Source organism: Chionomys nivalis, chromosome 6 (assembly GCF_950005125.1).
Source record: "Chionomys nivalis chromosome 6, mChiNiv1.1, whole genome shotgun sequence".
Taxonomy (NCBI): domain Eukaryota; kingdom Metazoa; phylum Chordata; class Mammalia; order Rodentia; family Cricetidae; genus Chionomys; species Chionomys nivalis.
Window position 1 is genome coordinate 12,231,980 of NC_080091.1, and position 16,365 is coordinate 12,248,344.

General features: G+C 54.2%; 1 protein-coding gene across 1 annotated transcript in view; it reads right to left on the reverse strand.

Annotated features, from left to right (window-relative positions):
• The window catches only part of LOC130875468 (complement C3-like), a 30,805-nt gene extending 19,410 nt beyond the window's left edge, over positions 1-11,395 (reverse strand). The window contains exons 1-21 of the mRNA XM_057771321.1: positions 11,278-11,395; positions 10,072-10,261; positions 8,999-9,161; positions 8,833-8,903; positions 8,038-8,132; positions 7,858-7,940; positions 7,657-7,747; positions 7,469-7,571; positions 7,143-7,269; positions 6,913-7,028; positions 6,682-6,828; positions 5,981-6,190; positions 5,271-5,477; positions 4,679-4,837; positions 4,327-4,456; positions 3,745-3,816; positions 3,398-3,598; positions 2,682-2,790; positions 2,151-2,236; positions 1,338-1,480; positions 549-761 (exon numbers count right to left, since the gene is read on the reverse strand). Coding sequence (XP_057627304.1) covers positions 549-761; positions 1,338-1,480; positions 2,151-2,236; positions 2,682-2,790; positions 3,398-3,598; positions 3,745-3,816; positions 4,327-4,456; positions 4,679-4,837; positions 5,271-5,477; positions 5,981-6,190; positions 6,682-6,828; positions 6,913-7,028; positions 7,143-7,269; positions 7,469-7,571; positions 7,657-7,747; positions 7,858-7,940; positions 8,038-8,132; positions 8,833-8,903; positions 8,999-9,161; positions 10,072-10,261; positions 11,278-11,354 — 2,793 coding nt within the window. The 5' untranslated portion in view covers positions 11,355-11,395. The remainder of the gene's footprint in view (positions 1-548; positions 762-1,337; positions 1,481-2,150; positions 2,237-2,681; positions 2,791-3,397; positions 3,599-3,744; positions 3,817-4,326; positions 4,457-4,678; positions 4,838-5,270; positions 5,478-5,980; positions 6,191-6,681; positions 6,829-6,912; positions 7,029-7,142; positions 7,270-7,468; positions 7,572-7,656; positions 7,748-7,857; positions 7,941-8,037; positions 8,133-8,832; positions 8,904-8,998; positions 9,162-10,071; positions 10,262-11,277) is intronic.
• Between the last annotated feature and the right edge of the window lie 4,970 nt (positions 11,396-16,365).

Here is a 16,365-nt window from a genome sequence, read left to right on the forward strand (position 1 = left end):
GTGTGTATGCATGTGTGTACACATATGCACGTATTGTGTGCATGCATGTGTGAGCATGTGCAAGTTGTGTGCATGCATGTGAGTGTGTGCATGTGAAAATGTCAAGGCTATATGTCTTCTTCTGACCCTGCCTTTTGAGGCAGTCTCTCGGTAATCAGTGATCCTTTTCCTCTGGCTTCTCTTTGGGCTCTGGGGATCTGAGCTCAGGTCCTTATGCTTGGACAGCAAGCACTTGGCCAGTGGAGCCATCTTCCCAGGACTTTTCCCTTTTTCAAAATTTGAGACAGGGTTTCATTGAGTTACCCCTGCCGTCCTCAAATCCATGATTTTCCTGCCCCACCTCCCCAGTGCTAGGATGACAGTCGATATCCCATTGGGCACAGAGCCCAGAGATTTGTATGAACTAGTTCAGGGCACTACACACCAAGACCCAGCCAGTTCTAAGTTCGGTATCACCTGAGCCCTGCTATGATCCTTGGTGTCTCAGAGCCAGGCCAACAGCAGGGAGATCTGAAGGCTAGGGGCAGCAGGTGCCTCCAAGGACTCACCACGACCTTCAGGGTCTTCTTGACACCATCACTGATGAACTGGCCAAAAACAGCAGCTTTGACCTCCACCTCCTGGAGGCCGATCTTCAAGGGGACAATGACATAAGGCACTGCCACAGAGGACTTGGCAGGGATTTCAATGATCTGGTAGTAGCGTTTCTTGGCGGTGGCCAGGCTGCAGAAGGCTGGGTTGTACAAGAGTTCTACCCTCACCTACAGGGGAGAAAGGGGCCAGGGCAGGTGAGGGGTGCATGGTAGGTGAGGGGGGACCAGAGCAGGTGAGGGAGGACCAGGGCAAGTAAGGAAGGACCAGGGCAGGTAAGAGGGGACCAGGGCAGGTGAGGGGAGACCAGGGCAGGTGAGGGAGGACCAGGGCAGGTAAGGGGGGACTGGGGACAGGTGAGGGGGGACTGTGGAAGGAGAGGAGGACGGGGCAGGTAAGGGGAGACTGTGGCATGTGAGGGGGGATAAGGGCAGGTGAGGGAGGACTAGGGCAGGTAAGGAGGGACTGGGGAAGGTGAGGGGTGATAAGGACAGGAGAGGAGGGACCGGGGAAGGTGTGGGGGGACCAGAGCAGGTGAGGGTGACTGGGGCAGGTTAGGGAGAACCATGGCAAGTGAGGGGGAACTGGGGAAGGTGAGGGGAGACCAGGGCAGGCGAGTAGGCAATGGGACAGGTAAGGGTGACTGGGGCAGGTGAGGGGGGACCAGGGCAGGTGAGGGGGGACCAGGGCAGGTGAGGGTGGGTTCACGGGTCCTGTTCAACCTCCCAGCTCCGACCGGCTCCCACCTTAAGCTTGTCGTTTTCACGGTAGTTGAAGAGCACAGCTCTGATCTCCACCTGCTCGTTGCGCACCACGGAGTAGGGCAGCCTCAGGTCAATGAAGAAATCCTGCATCACTGTGATCTCATAGGGGTCCGCCACACAGATCCCTGTGGACAGAGAGAGCAGTGTGAAGGGTCCAGGTGGGAGAGCTGTGCGGGGTGGGGGCAGAAAGGACCTGCTTCAAGTTCCCTAGCTGGCCATGGCTGATCCCATTCGCAGACAGGTAGAGACTAAAACATGCACATGGTCATCACGGCAAGCTGTGTCCAACCTGTGTGTTTACATGTGCATATGCATGTGGAGGCCAGGGATTGACACTGGGTGTCATCTTCAATTCCGCCTCCACCTTATTTAATTTTATGTATGTACACATGTGTCTCTGTGTGCATATCAGTGCAGTACCCAAGGAGGCCAGAAGAGGGCATCGGATTCCCCCTGGAGCTGCAGACAGTTGTGAGCTGCCTAACTAAAATGGGGGCTGGGAACCAAAAACTCTGGTCCTCTGCAAGATTAGTAAATGCTTTTAGCCACTGAGCTCCTCAGGCTCTCCTTCTCATTTTTTGACCCAGGGTTTCTTATTGACCCTGGAGCTCACTGATTGACTTGGCTGCCTGGCCAGGAAGACCCAGGGCTCCTCCTGTTCCTGACTCCCCAGCGTTGGGATGACAAGCTGGCACAAGGACACCCTGCTTTCTCTGCTAGTTCTGCAGATGGAGCTTGGGAGATGTTTGCAGGGAACAGGTTACCACTGAGCCCCCTCCCTAGCCCCTCCCTTACCTTTCTTATCTGATAAGCTCACTGCCAGAATCTCCCAGGTGGTGATGGAGTCTTTGAGAAAGATGTTCATGACCTTCGTGGAGATTCTGAGTGGGGCAGAAGTTTAAAAATCAAGTGGTGAGATCTAGCAGGATGGAGACGGGTGTGGAGGTGGGAGGCCCACTGGGGACACGTTAGAGAGGAGCTCTGGTTTGCAGGCCATGGACCTCCATGGTGACTCCAGAGAAGACAGGTCTGCCCACTGCAGACCTCAGGTACTTAGCAGGTGCAAGCAAGCAAATCATATGCAGATTAGCTTGTCTGGGAAGATGCTTTCTGCCCTCTGGCAGGGATGTGGACTAGGGATGTCCTAGCCTCACCTCCCTTTTAAAAAATATATCTACTCCGTGTGTGTGTGAGAGAGAGAGTGTGGCATCCTTCTGCCCTGACCTTCAGGTGGAGGTCAAGGACAACCTGTGGGAATTGGTTCTCCCCTTCCACCACGTCAGTCTTCGGAGCCAGCACCTTTACCCCCTGAACATCGAGCCATACCCGTTCTTTTCTGGTTCCTTCAACTCCTCTATGGTCCACAACCAGCTCTCTGGAAATTGGCTTCGGGAGACGATATCTTCTTCGGGAATTATGTCTTCATCCATGTCACCTGAGGATGGGTAGATGTAGCTGTGGTCTGGGAAAAGATCCACTCTGGGGTGGCTCCCTAGCATGCATTTCTGAGCTGTGTAAATGCATTCGCCCTGGGGTGAGGGTTTTCTGGCAGTCCCAGACACACTGGGGATTTGTGGGGATTCCTCTCTCCATCCAGGAAATAAAAACTAAAAATCATGTTCTACAGATGTGTTGGAATCAAGACGAGCATTATCCGAGCTGGTTGGAACTCATTAGGTAGCCCAGGCTGGCCTGGGATCTGCAGCAATCCTCTGGCCTCAGCCTTCTGAGTGCTGGAATGAGAGGCATGAGCCAAAACATCTAGCTTCAATGTGGAAGGGTTGTAGAACTTACCTTGGTTTGTGGGGTGGGGACATAGGCAATGTGAGGAATGCCCTGGGCTCCCTCTCCCCCTTCCCTTCCCTGAGCCAGCTCTCCCTCACTCCCTTAGCCTCTTCCTTGCTATGTAGCCCATCTGGCCTCCATCCTCCTCCTTCTGTCTTCCCAGGGTTGAGGGCTGGGGTCACAGTCTTTGGGCTACTCTTCCAGCAGACAGGGGCAGCCACTCCATCCCCAACGTCACCCTGTGAGACGCCACTCACTCCTGGCCAGGCCCAGCACTTGGTCTCGCTGGTGCTTCTGACGCAGCGCGGTGATGTAGTTGCAGCAGTCTATAAAAGCCTTCACACAGCTCTCCCCCTGGCTGATGAAGCGTGCCCGGCGCTGGCAGGAAAACCTCATAGGGATATCGCGCATGCCATCCTCACAACACTTCCGCAGACCCTTGTTCGTGTACTGACCCGCTGTGGGAGGCACAGACCTTGTGTCAGACTTAGTCACCAGGAGAGCATAGGACCCAGCTCCAGATAGAATTTCCCATGGCAGGACCTTCCCCACCTCCCTTGGGATTCTAACAGGATGAGGATGGCATCAGCAGAGGACTTCTAACCTTTGTCCATCCTCTTCTCCGTCAGCTGTACTGAGCGACGACGGCGGGCAGCTGGCTTGATGCATTCTGAATCTGAGGGAGGGCCGAGAGTGAGATGGGGGAGACCGGGGTTTATTGCACCTTTTTTTGCAGTAGAAGAGACTGGGGCTCAGGGAGCAGCAATGGAGGCTGGCGAAAAGGCTCAGTTGTTAATGGGGCTTGCAGCTAATACTGATGACCTGTTAGATTGCCAGGACCCAAGTGGTGGAAGCTGAGAACTGACTGGTGCATGTTGTCTTCTAACCTCCACATGCATGCTGTGGTGTGAGCACACACAGACACATGTGCACACATATGCACATTTATGCACATCTGCATGCATATCCATGCACATGTCCATTCACAGAAGCATGCACACACATACACACCCCACTTCAATTAAATGCAATTGAAAATGAATTTTAAACAAGGCAGGGACAGCAGGTGCTGCTGGTGGAGAAGGGGCTGAGACTCAGTTTCCTGCTCTCAGGGTCCCGCTCTTGGTGGGCATCTGGGGGTGAAGGCATGTCCTCCCTCCTGTCAACCCCTGCTCCCTTTTCTCACTTGTTCTCTGCTCAGTCTGCAGGCCTTCATTTGTTTTGAAGGCCAGTCCTGCATCCGTGAAGACCCCCGCATAGTCCTTTCCACTGCCTGGGGTGCAGCCAATGTCTGCCTTCTCTACCACGTCCCAGATCTGCAGGTGGCATGAGATGGGTTGGGTCGTGGAGGTGGGAGGGGGAGAGGCCAGGTCAGCAGAGCTTCTTTCAACCCGCCATGATGTTAAACCTTGCCGTCCTCATCCCTCATATACTCATATGCAGCCCCCAGCAAACTCCCAGCTCAGCCTCCGGCACACCCTACACCCTCATTTCCCCAGACCCTACTGCAGGCCAGACGCCGGGACGCAGGTGTTCACCTTGCTCTGTGTGAGTTTGTTCTTCTTGTTCAGCACAAACACGCCCTTGTCCACGGCCACCAGGCCCACTCGAGCCCCCTGGTTTCCCTCGATCCTGAGTGTTGTTTGCTGCCCAGGTGCCAGCTGTCGGTTATCTCTGGGGTCACCCTTCACCACCAGCTATAGGGAGGGTGGAGAAGCAAGATGGATGAGTCAGCCCTGGAAGGACCACAGAGAGAGAGGGGAAGGGAGGGGAGACAGACAGTCTAAAGGGAAAGAGAAAATGGGGGGAGAGAGTGGGAGGAAGAGAGAATGGGGTAGGCGTGGAGGGAAGAGATAAGTAAGCAAGGCCAGGAGAGGGTTGGGAAGAGAAGAGAGAAGAGAAAAAGAAGGGATGCAAAGGGCGGAAGTGATAGGGGTGCAAAGCAGGCAGAACGCTGTGAGTTCCAGGCCAAACCTAGTCCACATAATGAATTTCAGTACACTCAGGGTATATAGTGAGACAATGTCTTTAAGAAAAAGAAAGGAAAGAGGGAAAGACAGATGAAAGAGAGAGAAGATGAAGAGAGAGAGAGAGAGAGAGAGAGAGAGAGAGAGAGAGAGAGAGACTCACTGTGCCTACACAGGAATCCTTTACATCCACCCAGACAGAGTCTGCCACCACCTCCCTCTGGCCATTGGCTCCAATCAGGGTGTAGTAAGCCACCAGGCGGAAGGAAGGAATGAAATCTGGAGTGATAGGCAGGGCCAAGACCACCAGGTCCTGGCCAGGCTCCCGAACCTGGCGGCCTGCCTTCAGTAGCTTTCCTTTGTTCATAATCTGAAGGGATGATGGGCTGGCATGAGAACCAGAATGGGGTTAGGTGGAATGGGTAGGGGACCCCGGGGCTGTTTAGGGATCCCTAGAATGGGCAGGGGAGACCCTGGTGCTGGACAGGGATCCCTAGGATGGGCAGGAAAGATCATGAGGATGGACAGGGATCCCTAGGATCGTTAGGGGAGACCCCGGAGCTGGAAAGGGATCCCTAGGTTTGGTAGGGGAGACCCCTGGGTTGGGCAGGGATCCCTAGGATTGGTAGGGGGACCCCAGGGCTGGGCGGAGATCCCTAGGATGGGCAGGGGAGACCCCAGGGCTGGGCGAGGATCCCTAGAATGTGCAGAGGAGACCGCAGGACTGGGTGGGGATCACTAGGAAGGGCAGGGGAGACCCCAGGGCTGGGTGGGGATCCCTAGAATGGGCAGGGGAGACCCTGGGGCCACGCAGGGATCTTTAGGATACTGGAGAGTCGTGTAGGGGAGCTGAGGCTTCTGGTGACCACGGACCAGGTAGGTGTAGTAGCGAATCTTGGCTTCTTGGCCGGGGTCTGTGCGAAGGTGGAAGTTGACTTTGAGGTTGTCCCCTGGTTTGAGCTCTTCACGAGACACTGCCAGATGCAGGTAGTTGTTGGAGTTGTGCATAGTGCCATAGGGCTGTGCCGTCATGGTGTTGGTTGCTTGTCGTGTGTCCAGGATACTATTGTCCTTAGTGCTCACCTAGGTTGGGAAAAAGGAGGCACGCTGGTTCCCAATGCTGGCCAGGGTGGAATCCCTGAAGCTCACACTGGCTCTGGGATGCTTGATATTGACTGACAGCTTGAGAGCACGGAGAGTCCACCAGGAGGCGAGCTCTGATCATGCCAGGGAGGGGTTCTAGGTTGGGAAGACCCACCCTTTGGGTGGCACCGTCTTCCCCTGAGCTAGAGCACTGGACTGAAGAGAAAGGAACAGCCTAGCCGAATGGTAGTGCTCATCTTTGCGGATGGCATGTGAACAGCTGCTTTAGGTAGTCTCCTGCTTCTGCGCCCACCCAGTCACTGGACTCTCTGGACACCTTCCTTTCTGAAGTGGTTTTTGTCAGTTTTTTTTTTTTTTTAATACAGCGACATAGGATCCTCTGGGTGACCCACGGAACCCATCACGAAGCCAGCAGAGCCCCGAGTAGGGCTCTGGCCATGGAGACTAGGGTCTGAGCTCTGGAAAATCACCTTGACGGTTAGTCTATTGCGGTTGTTGGGCGTGTTGACACTCAGCCTGGCCACACCATCATCTTGAGTGACAGCCTGTGAGTCAGTTCCTTCAATGACGACGGGCACTCGGGGGGCTGGAGAGCCATCAGGGTTGGTCACAAACACCTGTGGAAAGAGGTGGGCGGGGAAGGGTCAAGTGGTGTGGTCGGAGGGACGCAGCTGGAAGCGGGCACTGGCCCCTCATCTTACCTTGATGTCGAAGGGCATGGCTGGCTTGAAGAATTTGGGTGTCTTGGTGAAGTGGATCTGGTAAGGGGAGGTGACAATCGCGATCCCACTGCGCTCTGCCTCCACCATGTCACTACCTGAGGGGAGGAGTGGTAAAGGTCCAGGCAGGCTCCCCAGCTGCCCCGCAGGGTCAGGCCTCCTCCCTCAGGTTAGCCTTGCTATCTGACTTCCCTTACCTCAACAGGCCTTACCTGAGTGCAGGATGACAGTGACTGAGACATACAGGGACTTCCCCACCAGGGCCTCAGCGTTGGAGGGCCGTACCCCATCCAGCAGTGTCTGTCGTTCGAGCACTGCGTCCCCCCAACCGTTGTCGATCTGCGGAGAATAGGGGAGCCTGAGGGAGAGGAGAAGGTCCCCAAGAGAGGAGCTGGGAAGGGGAGGAGCTCAGGACTGGGGGCTGAGTTCTGCAAGAGGAGGGGCTGGGAGGGGCTAAGAGGTGGGAGGGGCTCTGGGGCGGGGGCGTGGTCTCAGGGGAGATAGCAAGGTTCCAGGCTGTCAGGGGCTGGGGCAGTACCACCACGCGCTGGAGGGATTGGGACAGAGAAAACTTCTTGTCGCCATCCTGGACCCCAAAGATCACGAAGGCCATCCCGTCCACGTTCTTCCCATACAGGAACCTGCGAGGGAAGAAGACTTCGGATACTGAAGGCCTCTCTGAATGTGGCTGGAGACCCGTCCTCCATGCTCCTCCCCGACCCTCACCTGGCCGAGATGGAAACTTCCAGGCCCTTTGGGTCGTCGATGTAATAAAATGGCTTTTCAAGGTTCACCAGGACCTCGAAACTGGGCAGCACTGGGGTGGGGTGTGGAGATAGCAAAGATGGCGTTGGCAGGGCTGCCAGGGTAGCACAGGCACAGCGGCCTTGTCCTTATCCCGAGCCTGTCCGGTCCGCCAGGACTTACCATACTCCTTCACCTCAAACTGCGCGGTGAAGGTCTGCTGTGGTGCATGCTCGTAGAAGGCTCGGATCTTCCACTGTCCCATGCTGCAAGAGATGACGAGTGTGACCCACCGGGCCTCCAAGTGCCTCCCCATCCCTCTCGTGGGACAGGGGAGTCCCGTTCCTGGAGACCCAGACATACTTGACCAGTTCTGGAATGTTCCAAGAGAAGGGTAAGATGCCATACTGGTTTTGGGAAGACAGAGTGTCTCTCTTAATGGGCACGCCATCGGGGGTCTGTAAAGAGTCAGGAAAGGCATATGGGATAAAGCAACTCTGAGAGGCCCAACCACACCATTCCTATGTCTGCTGAGGTGGCAGTTAAAAGCACAGACCTTGGTCACTCAGCTTAGGTTCAAACCCCTACTGTGCCACTTACAAGCTGGGTGATCTCAGGCAGATGGCTCAACCTCTCTGTGCTGTGCATTTTATGTATGTTTAGATAAAAGGTCCTGACCTCACTGGCTTAGGACATAGTTCATCCAGCAAATGCCTGGGTGTTTACACGACCAGGGGTTGTGTGTGTGTGTGTGTGTGTGTGTGTGTGTAGCAGAGGGAATGAGAGACAGAGGGAGGAGGGAGGCAAGGAGGGAACAGGGCAGGATGAGCAGCAGGATGAGCAGGGCCTCGTGCCCTGCAAGGAAGACTTGGGCTTTGATTCAAAAGAAGTGGGAGCCACTTGAGGATTGTAAGGGAGAAGGGAGGGGGGATGCTCACTCAGGCTTTCCCATGCGCCATCTACTGTGCAGACTAGGTCACTACAATTAAGGTTCGTCCCAACCTTCTGATGGGGAAACAGGCTCAGGGAGTTTCTCTGGGTTCAGATCCTGCGTCTATGACCCTCCTTGTGGGTATCCCTTCTATGGGGATCCCTAGGTCTCTGGCTCCTCTGCACTGCCCCTTTCTGAGGCTCTCTGGGAAACTCAGTAGCTGGTACCTCAATGGTGATGACAACCGTCCTGGCCACGGGCAGTAGCTCGTCGTCTACGGTGAAGATCCGATAGAGGACTGGATGATTTGGGGGAGACAAGCGAGTCCCATTAGACCTCAAGCTCTGGGAGGGTCCTCCAGCCCTGGTGTGTGCAGCCACCCGCAGCACTTACCCGTGGAGCCTGGGGTGTAGATGGTCTTGTCTGTCTGGATGAAGAGGTACCCACTCTGGAAGCTCACCAGCACCACTTTCTCCACCACCGTTTGTCCGAAGCTCGCCACCACTGTCACATACTTTTGCCCCTTATTTGTCTGGAACTCCTTACTGGCGGGAATCTGCACATTGGTCGGGGGGGGGGGGCGGAGCAGTCAGGAATCGGAGGCTCTGGACCTCCTGTCAGAGTGTTGGGCAGGAGTCAGAGTGTTGGGGCTCAGGGAGTGGAGTTTATGTAGGCTCAGATGGGAGGGACTTAGAAGGTAGATTCTGAGGGGAGGGGCTCGTGGGCAGACCTCAGAGGGGAGGGACTCAGAGGGGTGGGTGTCAGAAGGGTGGAGCTCAGAGGGGCGGAAATTAGAATGTAGACTCTGAGGGAAGGGGCTCAGAGGTGTGGGGACTCAGAAGGGAGGGGCTCAGAGGGGCGGAGTTAAGAGTGGCGGAGGGGAGGCTCAAAGAGGCGGAGCTCAGAGTGGTGGTTCTCAGAGGGGAGGGACTTAATGGTAGATTCTAAGGAGAGGGGTTCAGAGGGGAGCGGCTCGGTGGACAGGGCTTAGAGGGGCTCAGAGGGGTAGTTCTCAGAGGTGAGGGACTTAGATGGTAGAGTCTGAGGAGAGCGACTCAGAGGGGAGGGGCTCAGTGGACGGGGCTCAGAGGGGTGGGGCTCAGTGGACGGGGCTCATGGGGTATGGGAAGAGGGGCAGAATTCAGAGGTTCGGGGGGAAGGGCGGCTCAGAGGGGAGGGTTTAGAGGGCAGGGACTCATAGGAGAAGAACTTAAAAGGTAGATTCTGAGGGGAAGGGCTCAGAGGAATGGAGAGTAAGACGGGAGGGGCCCGGGGCGGGACCCAGATGGGAGGGGCTCAAAGGGGAGGGACTTAGAAGGTAGAGTCTGAGGGGAGGGGCTCAGAGAAGTTGGACTCAGATGGGAGGGGCTCAGGGGCGGAGCTCAGAGGAGAGGGACTCAGGAGAGGGGACTCAGGCTGGACCTAAGGGGTTGTAGTTGTCTGTAGCTCCACATTCCCTTGCCCACCTTGATCGTGACGGTGCCCAGGTGCCTAGTGGCGCCTGTCAGCACTGTCTTCTCGCTGGTCAGCACCTGCTTCTTTGGGAAATCGTGCACAGAGACTGAGACTGGGACGTCGTTCTGTGCCTCATGGGCCTCCAGCACGATGGTCTCTTGGCTCTCCAGCCGCAGGACATTGGGGGTGATGATGGAATACCTGCGTGAGGAACACCGGAGAGGATGTCACCTCAAGACTGCAGACTCCAGCCCTCACCCGTCAGTGCCTGGCTGGCGCTGTCACTGCTTCTGGAGGGCTCTCAGTGCTGGCTGCCAGAGCAGAGGCCTGGATCCATGTTCCTCCCCAAGGACCATCACCTCCCTCCCTCTCCCTCCCCCTCAGTCACTGGAAGCTGGCTCTCCCTGGTTTTAGCACTTGGCTTGCAGGAGCAAGGGCTCTATCACCGAGCTACCCTCACCTCTTCTCACTCTTCTATTTGGAGACGGAGTCTTGCTAAGTTGTCCAAGCTAGCCCTGAATTCACTATGTAGACCAGGCTTGCCTAGAATGTGCACGCCTCCTGCCTCTGTCTCCAGAGTAGCTGGGATAACAGGCCAGAGTCATCAGGCCCTATCCGAGCTTGGCTTTTGACAGTCCACACAGTCAACGGTTGCAGACCCCAACAGTGCCCCAATTCACAAATCTCAACCTCACCATTGCCTAAACAATGAGGCATCACAGACACCCTAAATCAACAGATCTTCTGTTCTATAAGTAGGCACCCTAATGCTACAGTAGGTGATTCGATGATCATGAGCCTGTAAATACCCTGGCACTCAAGCGGACCACATTCTGTGTGCTCACACGTTCATGAGCAAGCTCCTGACATGCGTGTGTGGAGGTCGGAGGGCAATGCCATGTGTCCTGTGTTCTCACTCACACACCTTACTCCCTTGAGCCAAGGTCTTCTCTCTCTGAACCTGGTATTGGGCTGTCTCCAGCCCCATGGAGTGTGAGGTGATGGGCACTGAGGTCATTCCTGGCTTTTCCATGGGTGCTGGGAGTTTGACCAAGGGTCATGTTCATGCAGCAAGAGTTCTTCCCCACCGAGCCATCTCCCAGCCCCCAGCACAGATTCCTAACTCCCATATCTTTTACCTTTCCCCGACAGAGCACACTCTCACCCACGTCTTAGAAAGTCTACCCGGAACTGCACCCCAGAAGGTAACTACTTACATGGTACTCCCTAGAGCCAGGGGGGAGCCGGCCAGCAGCAGCAGCAGCAGCAGCTGGGGCCCTGAAGCGGGTCCCATACTGGAGGACTATGGTGGAGGGAGTGAAGGAGGTGAGGGGCAGCGGCAGGAGTGAGTCTGTCTGCAGAGGGCTGCCTCTTATGTGGACCTCCTCCTCTGAGCCCTCCCTGTTCCTGCATCCAGGGACTGGCCCAGATTTTGCAACAAGGTTTCCTAAACTTTTCACAAGCCTGGGGCCAACATGTCTTGGGGGGAGTAACCCAAGGCACATTTCCCTGGCACTCAACTGCCTCAGGATCCCCTTGGGGTCAAGGCCAAATGCTGAACCTTGCCTGATCCCTATTGTATTGGTTACAGTAAAAAAATAAATAAAAAAAAAATTGAAGTCTAAAGAGACTCCTTCCACAATGAGCTGGGTTCCAGCCTCAGAGCTTGTCTGTCTGTCTGGTTCTCCCTGTCCCCCCCCCCCCCACCTCCACCCACAGGTCTTGCTAAACCAGCAGTTCTCAACCTGTGGGTCACGACCCCTCTGTGGGCTGCATATCAGGTATTTACATTACGATTCATAACAGAAGCAAAATTATAGCTATGAAGTAGTAATGAAAATAATTTTGTGGTTGGTGGGGTTCACCATGACATGAGGAGCTGTATTAAAAAGATTACAGCATCAGGAAGCTTAAGAACCAGTGTGCTAAATAATCCTGAACTTCTGCCTCCAAGCAATCCTCCTGTCTCCACCTTCCCTGTTGCTGGGCATCACAAAGGCCAACCTATGCATTTATAAACCAAGCCTCTCCTATGAGGAGGATTGGGGTGGGACACCTCTGAACACCCAGTCCCAGCTCTGTGGGATGTTTTCTGCAACGAGAAAGAATTCTGCTGCTGAGACGATCCAGGAGGGCTTCTTGGAGGTGAGGACAGTTCAGCTTGGCCGTTCACTAGCCAAGAAGTGTGCTAGGGAAAAGAGTTTGGCCAGCACACACGAAGGACTGGGTATCGGTCTCAGTAGCATGGAACTCAATTCTGTGCTGCAGGCTTTTCAACACAGTCTAGGACATAGAGGCAGGGCAATCGTGAGTTCAAGGTCAGCCTCACCTCCAAGTTAGAGGCCTGTCTGGGCTACCTGACAACTTTCCTTCCCTCCCTCCTCCCATCCCTTCCCCTCCCCTCTCCTTTCCTTTTCTTTTCCTTTTTGTTTATAAGACAGGGTTTCTCTGTGTTTTCCTGGCTCTCCTGGAGCTAGCTCTGTAGCCCAGGCTGACCTCGAACTAACAGAGATCTGCCTGCCTCTACCTCCCAAGTGCTAGGATTAAAGGCATGTGCCACCACCTCCATGCTTTTTTTTTTCTTTATTAATTTTGTTTTTTTGAGACGGGCTTTCTCCGTGTAACTGTTCTGGCTGTCCTGAAACTGGCTCTGTAGACTAAGCTGGCCTCAAACTCACTGAAAATCACCTGCCTCTGCTTCTGCCTCTGCTATGATTAAAGGCCTGTACCACCACCACCACCACCGAACTTAAATATTTATTTTATAGGTATGTGTATGCGTGTTTTGCCTACATGTATGTCTGTGCACCACATGCATGTTTGATGCTTATAGCGGCCAGAAGAAGACGCTGGATCCCCTAGAACTGGAATTTCAGATGTTTGGGTGAGCTGAATAGGGTGCTGGGAATCGAACAAGAATACTTTGGATGGGCAACCCGTGCTAGATGACAACCAATAAGCCATCTCTCTGGCCCCACAGACTCTGTTCCTAGAGAAAGGCCAATGTCCAACCACAGCTTCAACAGTAACTCTTAGCCGCCTCTCTGTGCTCTTCCGGCTACCCTGAACAGTGTGTGTTTTCTGTGTGTGAAAGATTTTCCTCAAAGATTGTTCCAGATCAATGCTCACAGAATCCTTACCACTCCTGCCAACTGCCCTGGTGTGAAAGCAGCCAGTCCTTCACCGGCCTCACTCTCTGGCCGACACCTCCTGTCTAAGCTGCCACTCTCTGCAGGCCTGGGAGAGCCCTGGGCCTCAGTTTCTTCCTGCCTAGCACAGTGTCAGCATAGCTGGTGTCTCCCTGGGCTTACTAGATCTTGCCAGCTCTCTTCCTGAGAGTTCTACAGATTTAGACACCTGCTGGCTGGGTTGTAAATTCCAGGAGTGAATTCCCACTTTCCCTCAGTCCTGGCTGCTAGGTCTTGCTTGATGAATTTCAGATCTGTTGAGAAAGGGTCCTATGTAGCCTTGGCTGGCTGAGAACTCAGAGGTCCTCCTGCCTCTGCCTCCAAAGTGCTGAATGGGATTAAAGGGGCAGCTACGAAATCTATCTATTTTTTCTTTCTTTTTCTGGTTTATGATAGTGTCTTCTGTAGCCTGGGTTGACTTCAGAGTCCCCATGTAAAGAAAGGTGACCTTTAACCCCTGCTTCAACTGTGTCACCTCCTGTGTGCTGGGGTGCCAGGTCCTCACCGTGCTTGGTTTATGTGGTTTGGGGGATGGAACTCAGGACTTCATGTTTGCTAGGCAAGCACTGCTTCCAGCATGCCTCCAGCTCTAGAGTGCCTGGAGCTGGGGGGTAGTCACACCCACCTGCGCAGGAATTTTCTGCTAGTCGTGGGTAGTGACTGGACCCTAGTGGATCTGTCTGACTTTCCTGTCGCCAACACCACCACCACCGCCACCACCACCAGACCACCACCTCCACCACCACGCTGTCCTCTGCGACTGAGCCGTGAATGGCTGTGTGGGAACATTGTAAACCAAGGTGGTGATGCCCAATCCAAGAACAGGTATTCGCGAACACCCCTGAAGGGGTTAAGGGGAAAGTTTCATGATTTCCTGTAAACCACTCAGTTTTCCTGGCCTCTTGGGGCACAGGGGTGGCTGGGAGTTAGAACAAACCTGGCTTGTCTTTTAGCTGGGATTGCGACATCCTTTCTGTGGAAGGCAGAAAGGGAGGAGGGAGGAGGGGAGGTACATTAGCTTGCCTCCAAAACTGGGGCCTAACGTTTGAAACTGGATCTCCAAGTGCTCCCCCTTACTTCTGCTTCTGCCTCTGCCTCTGCCCAGGCACTTGCTTTCTAGGTTTTGTTTCCATTTATCACATATTTTAAAAATTGCATCTTAAGGCCGGGCGGTGGTGGCGCACGCCTTTAATCCCAGCACTCGGGAGGCAGAGGCAGGCGGATCTCTGTGAGTTCGAGACCAGCCTGGTCTACAGAGCTAGTTCCAGAACAGGCTCCAAAGCCACTGAAAAACCCTGTCTTGAAAAACAAAACAAAACAAAACAAAAAAAAATTGCATCTTAAAATATTTATGACTGCATATACTCAGGCGTGTGTGCGGAGGTCGGAGGACACTTGTAGGTGTCCCTTTCCCCTTCCACTGTTATGTGTCCCTTGGATGGAAATCAGGTGGTCAGGCTTGTGTCTAGCCCACACCTCACCCCGAACTTTTTTCTGGTTCCATTGTTTTTCTCCAGCCTGAAATACAAGAGTTTTGTGATCTACCGCTAGTGGCTTCTTTCCGGCTACTGGATTTGGTTTGTTTTTTGTGGACCTGTTTACCCTGTCTGGTGGAGTTGAGTGATCTGCAGGCCTGAATACAAAGGATTCACCCCGTGCCTGGGGGCGCTGTATATGTGGGAGATCAGTTCTCAATTTGAGGGTTCACCTTCATTCCTGCTTCTGGTCTGGGGGCAATGTGGGAAGGGTCCAATCTCTGAAATGTCGCTGCATCACAGCATTTAGTGCTGGGAGGTAACCAGGAAGCCATGATTGGACCAGGGCCCACTGGGAGGGAAGAGGTCTGGGAGGAGAGAGAAGGGGAATTCTTGATCCCCGTGACTCTCCTCTGGGGAAATAAGAACTTGTGTCAGAACATCAGGAGGGGGAGAGTGGGCCTCCTGAGCCAGTGTGGAGGGGAGCTTGTGCAGGGATTCTCAGGGAGTGTTGGCCACAAACCCATCGTTCTGACTTCAAGACTGCATAAGATCTGTGCAAAGTATTTGGCTAAAAACACTAATTGCACCTGCACGCACGCGCGCACGCACACACACACACACACACACACACACGAACATTGAACAGGTAGAGCCATGCCAGGTGAGGTGGTGCATGCCCGCCATGTTAGCACTTAAGCTGAGGAGGGAGCATTGCCATTTGAGACCTACCTGGGTGCATAGCAAGACCTGGAAAGGTGGCTCAGGGGGTACAAATCTAGTGACTTTGCCATTTTGGCATCCTCTGATAACTCCAGCAGAGAGACAGGGATTCCCTGGGTCCTGGGCAAGCTGGCTTGCTGGACCAGAGGGAGCCAGTGAGTTCTGGGTTCTGTGAGAGACCTTGGTAAGTAAACAGAAGTGACGAGGGGAGACACTGGACATCAACTTTGGGCTTACACACGCACACACACGTGCACACACACACACTCTGGAGAGTAGGATCAGGGATGGTGGTATGTGCCTGCCATTCTTCCTGAGAAGCTGAGGCAGGAGGACTGCCAGAAGTTCCGAGTCATCCTGGGCTACATAGTGAGTCAATGTGGTGAAACAGGCCTGACTTCTCAGTACCTGGGAGATCAGGAATTCAAGGTTATCCTTGGCTACAGAGAGAGTATAAGCCCAGCCTGGGCTACATGAGACGCTGCCTAAAAACTAAAATAATTCAAATAAAATGTTTTTGAGCAAACATAGCTAAAAAGCTGAGAGAAATGCCTGCCGCGGTGGTCCACACATTCAGGGAGGCAGAAGAAGGCAGATCTCTGTGAGCCAGCCTGGGCAACATAGAGAACCCCTTTCCCAAACTACAGAATGAGGGAGCTGCAGACTCTCCTGTCAGTGCTGAGCTTTGGTGTCAGGAGAGAATGAAAGAAAGGGGTGCATTTGATTTCTGGGTGGCAGACCCCTCAACTCTGACTGATGGGTTTGATTACCCCTTTGCTCACCTCCCCTCTTCCTGCACAGGATTCTCTCCATGCTTGGAAGCCCAGGTTCCTGGAATTCCTTCCAGCGAGTACCCAGGCTGGGTGACCTCTCTTCCTACCCTGTAACTCATTAACTCTTGGGGACCTTGACCCCTGCA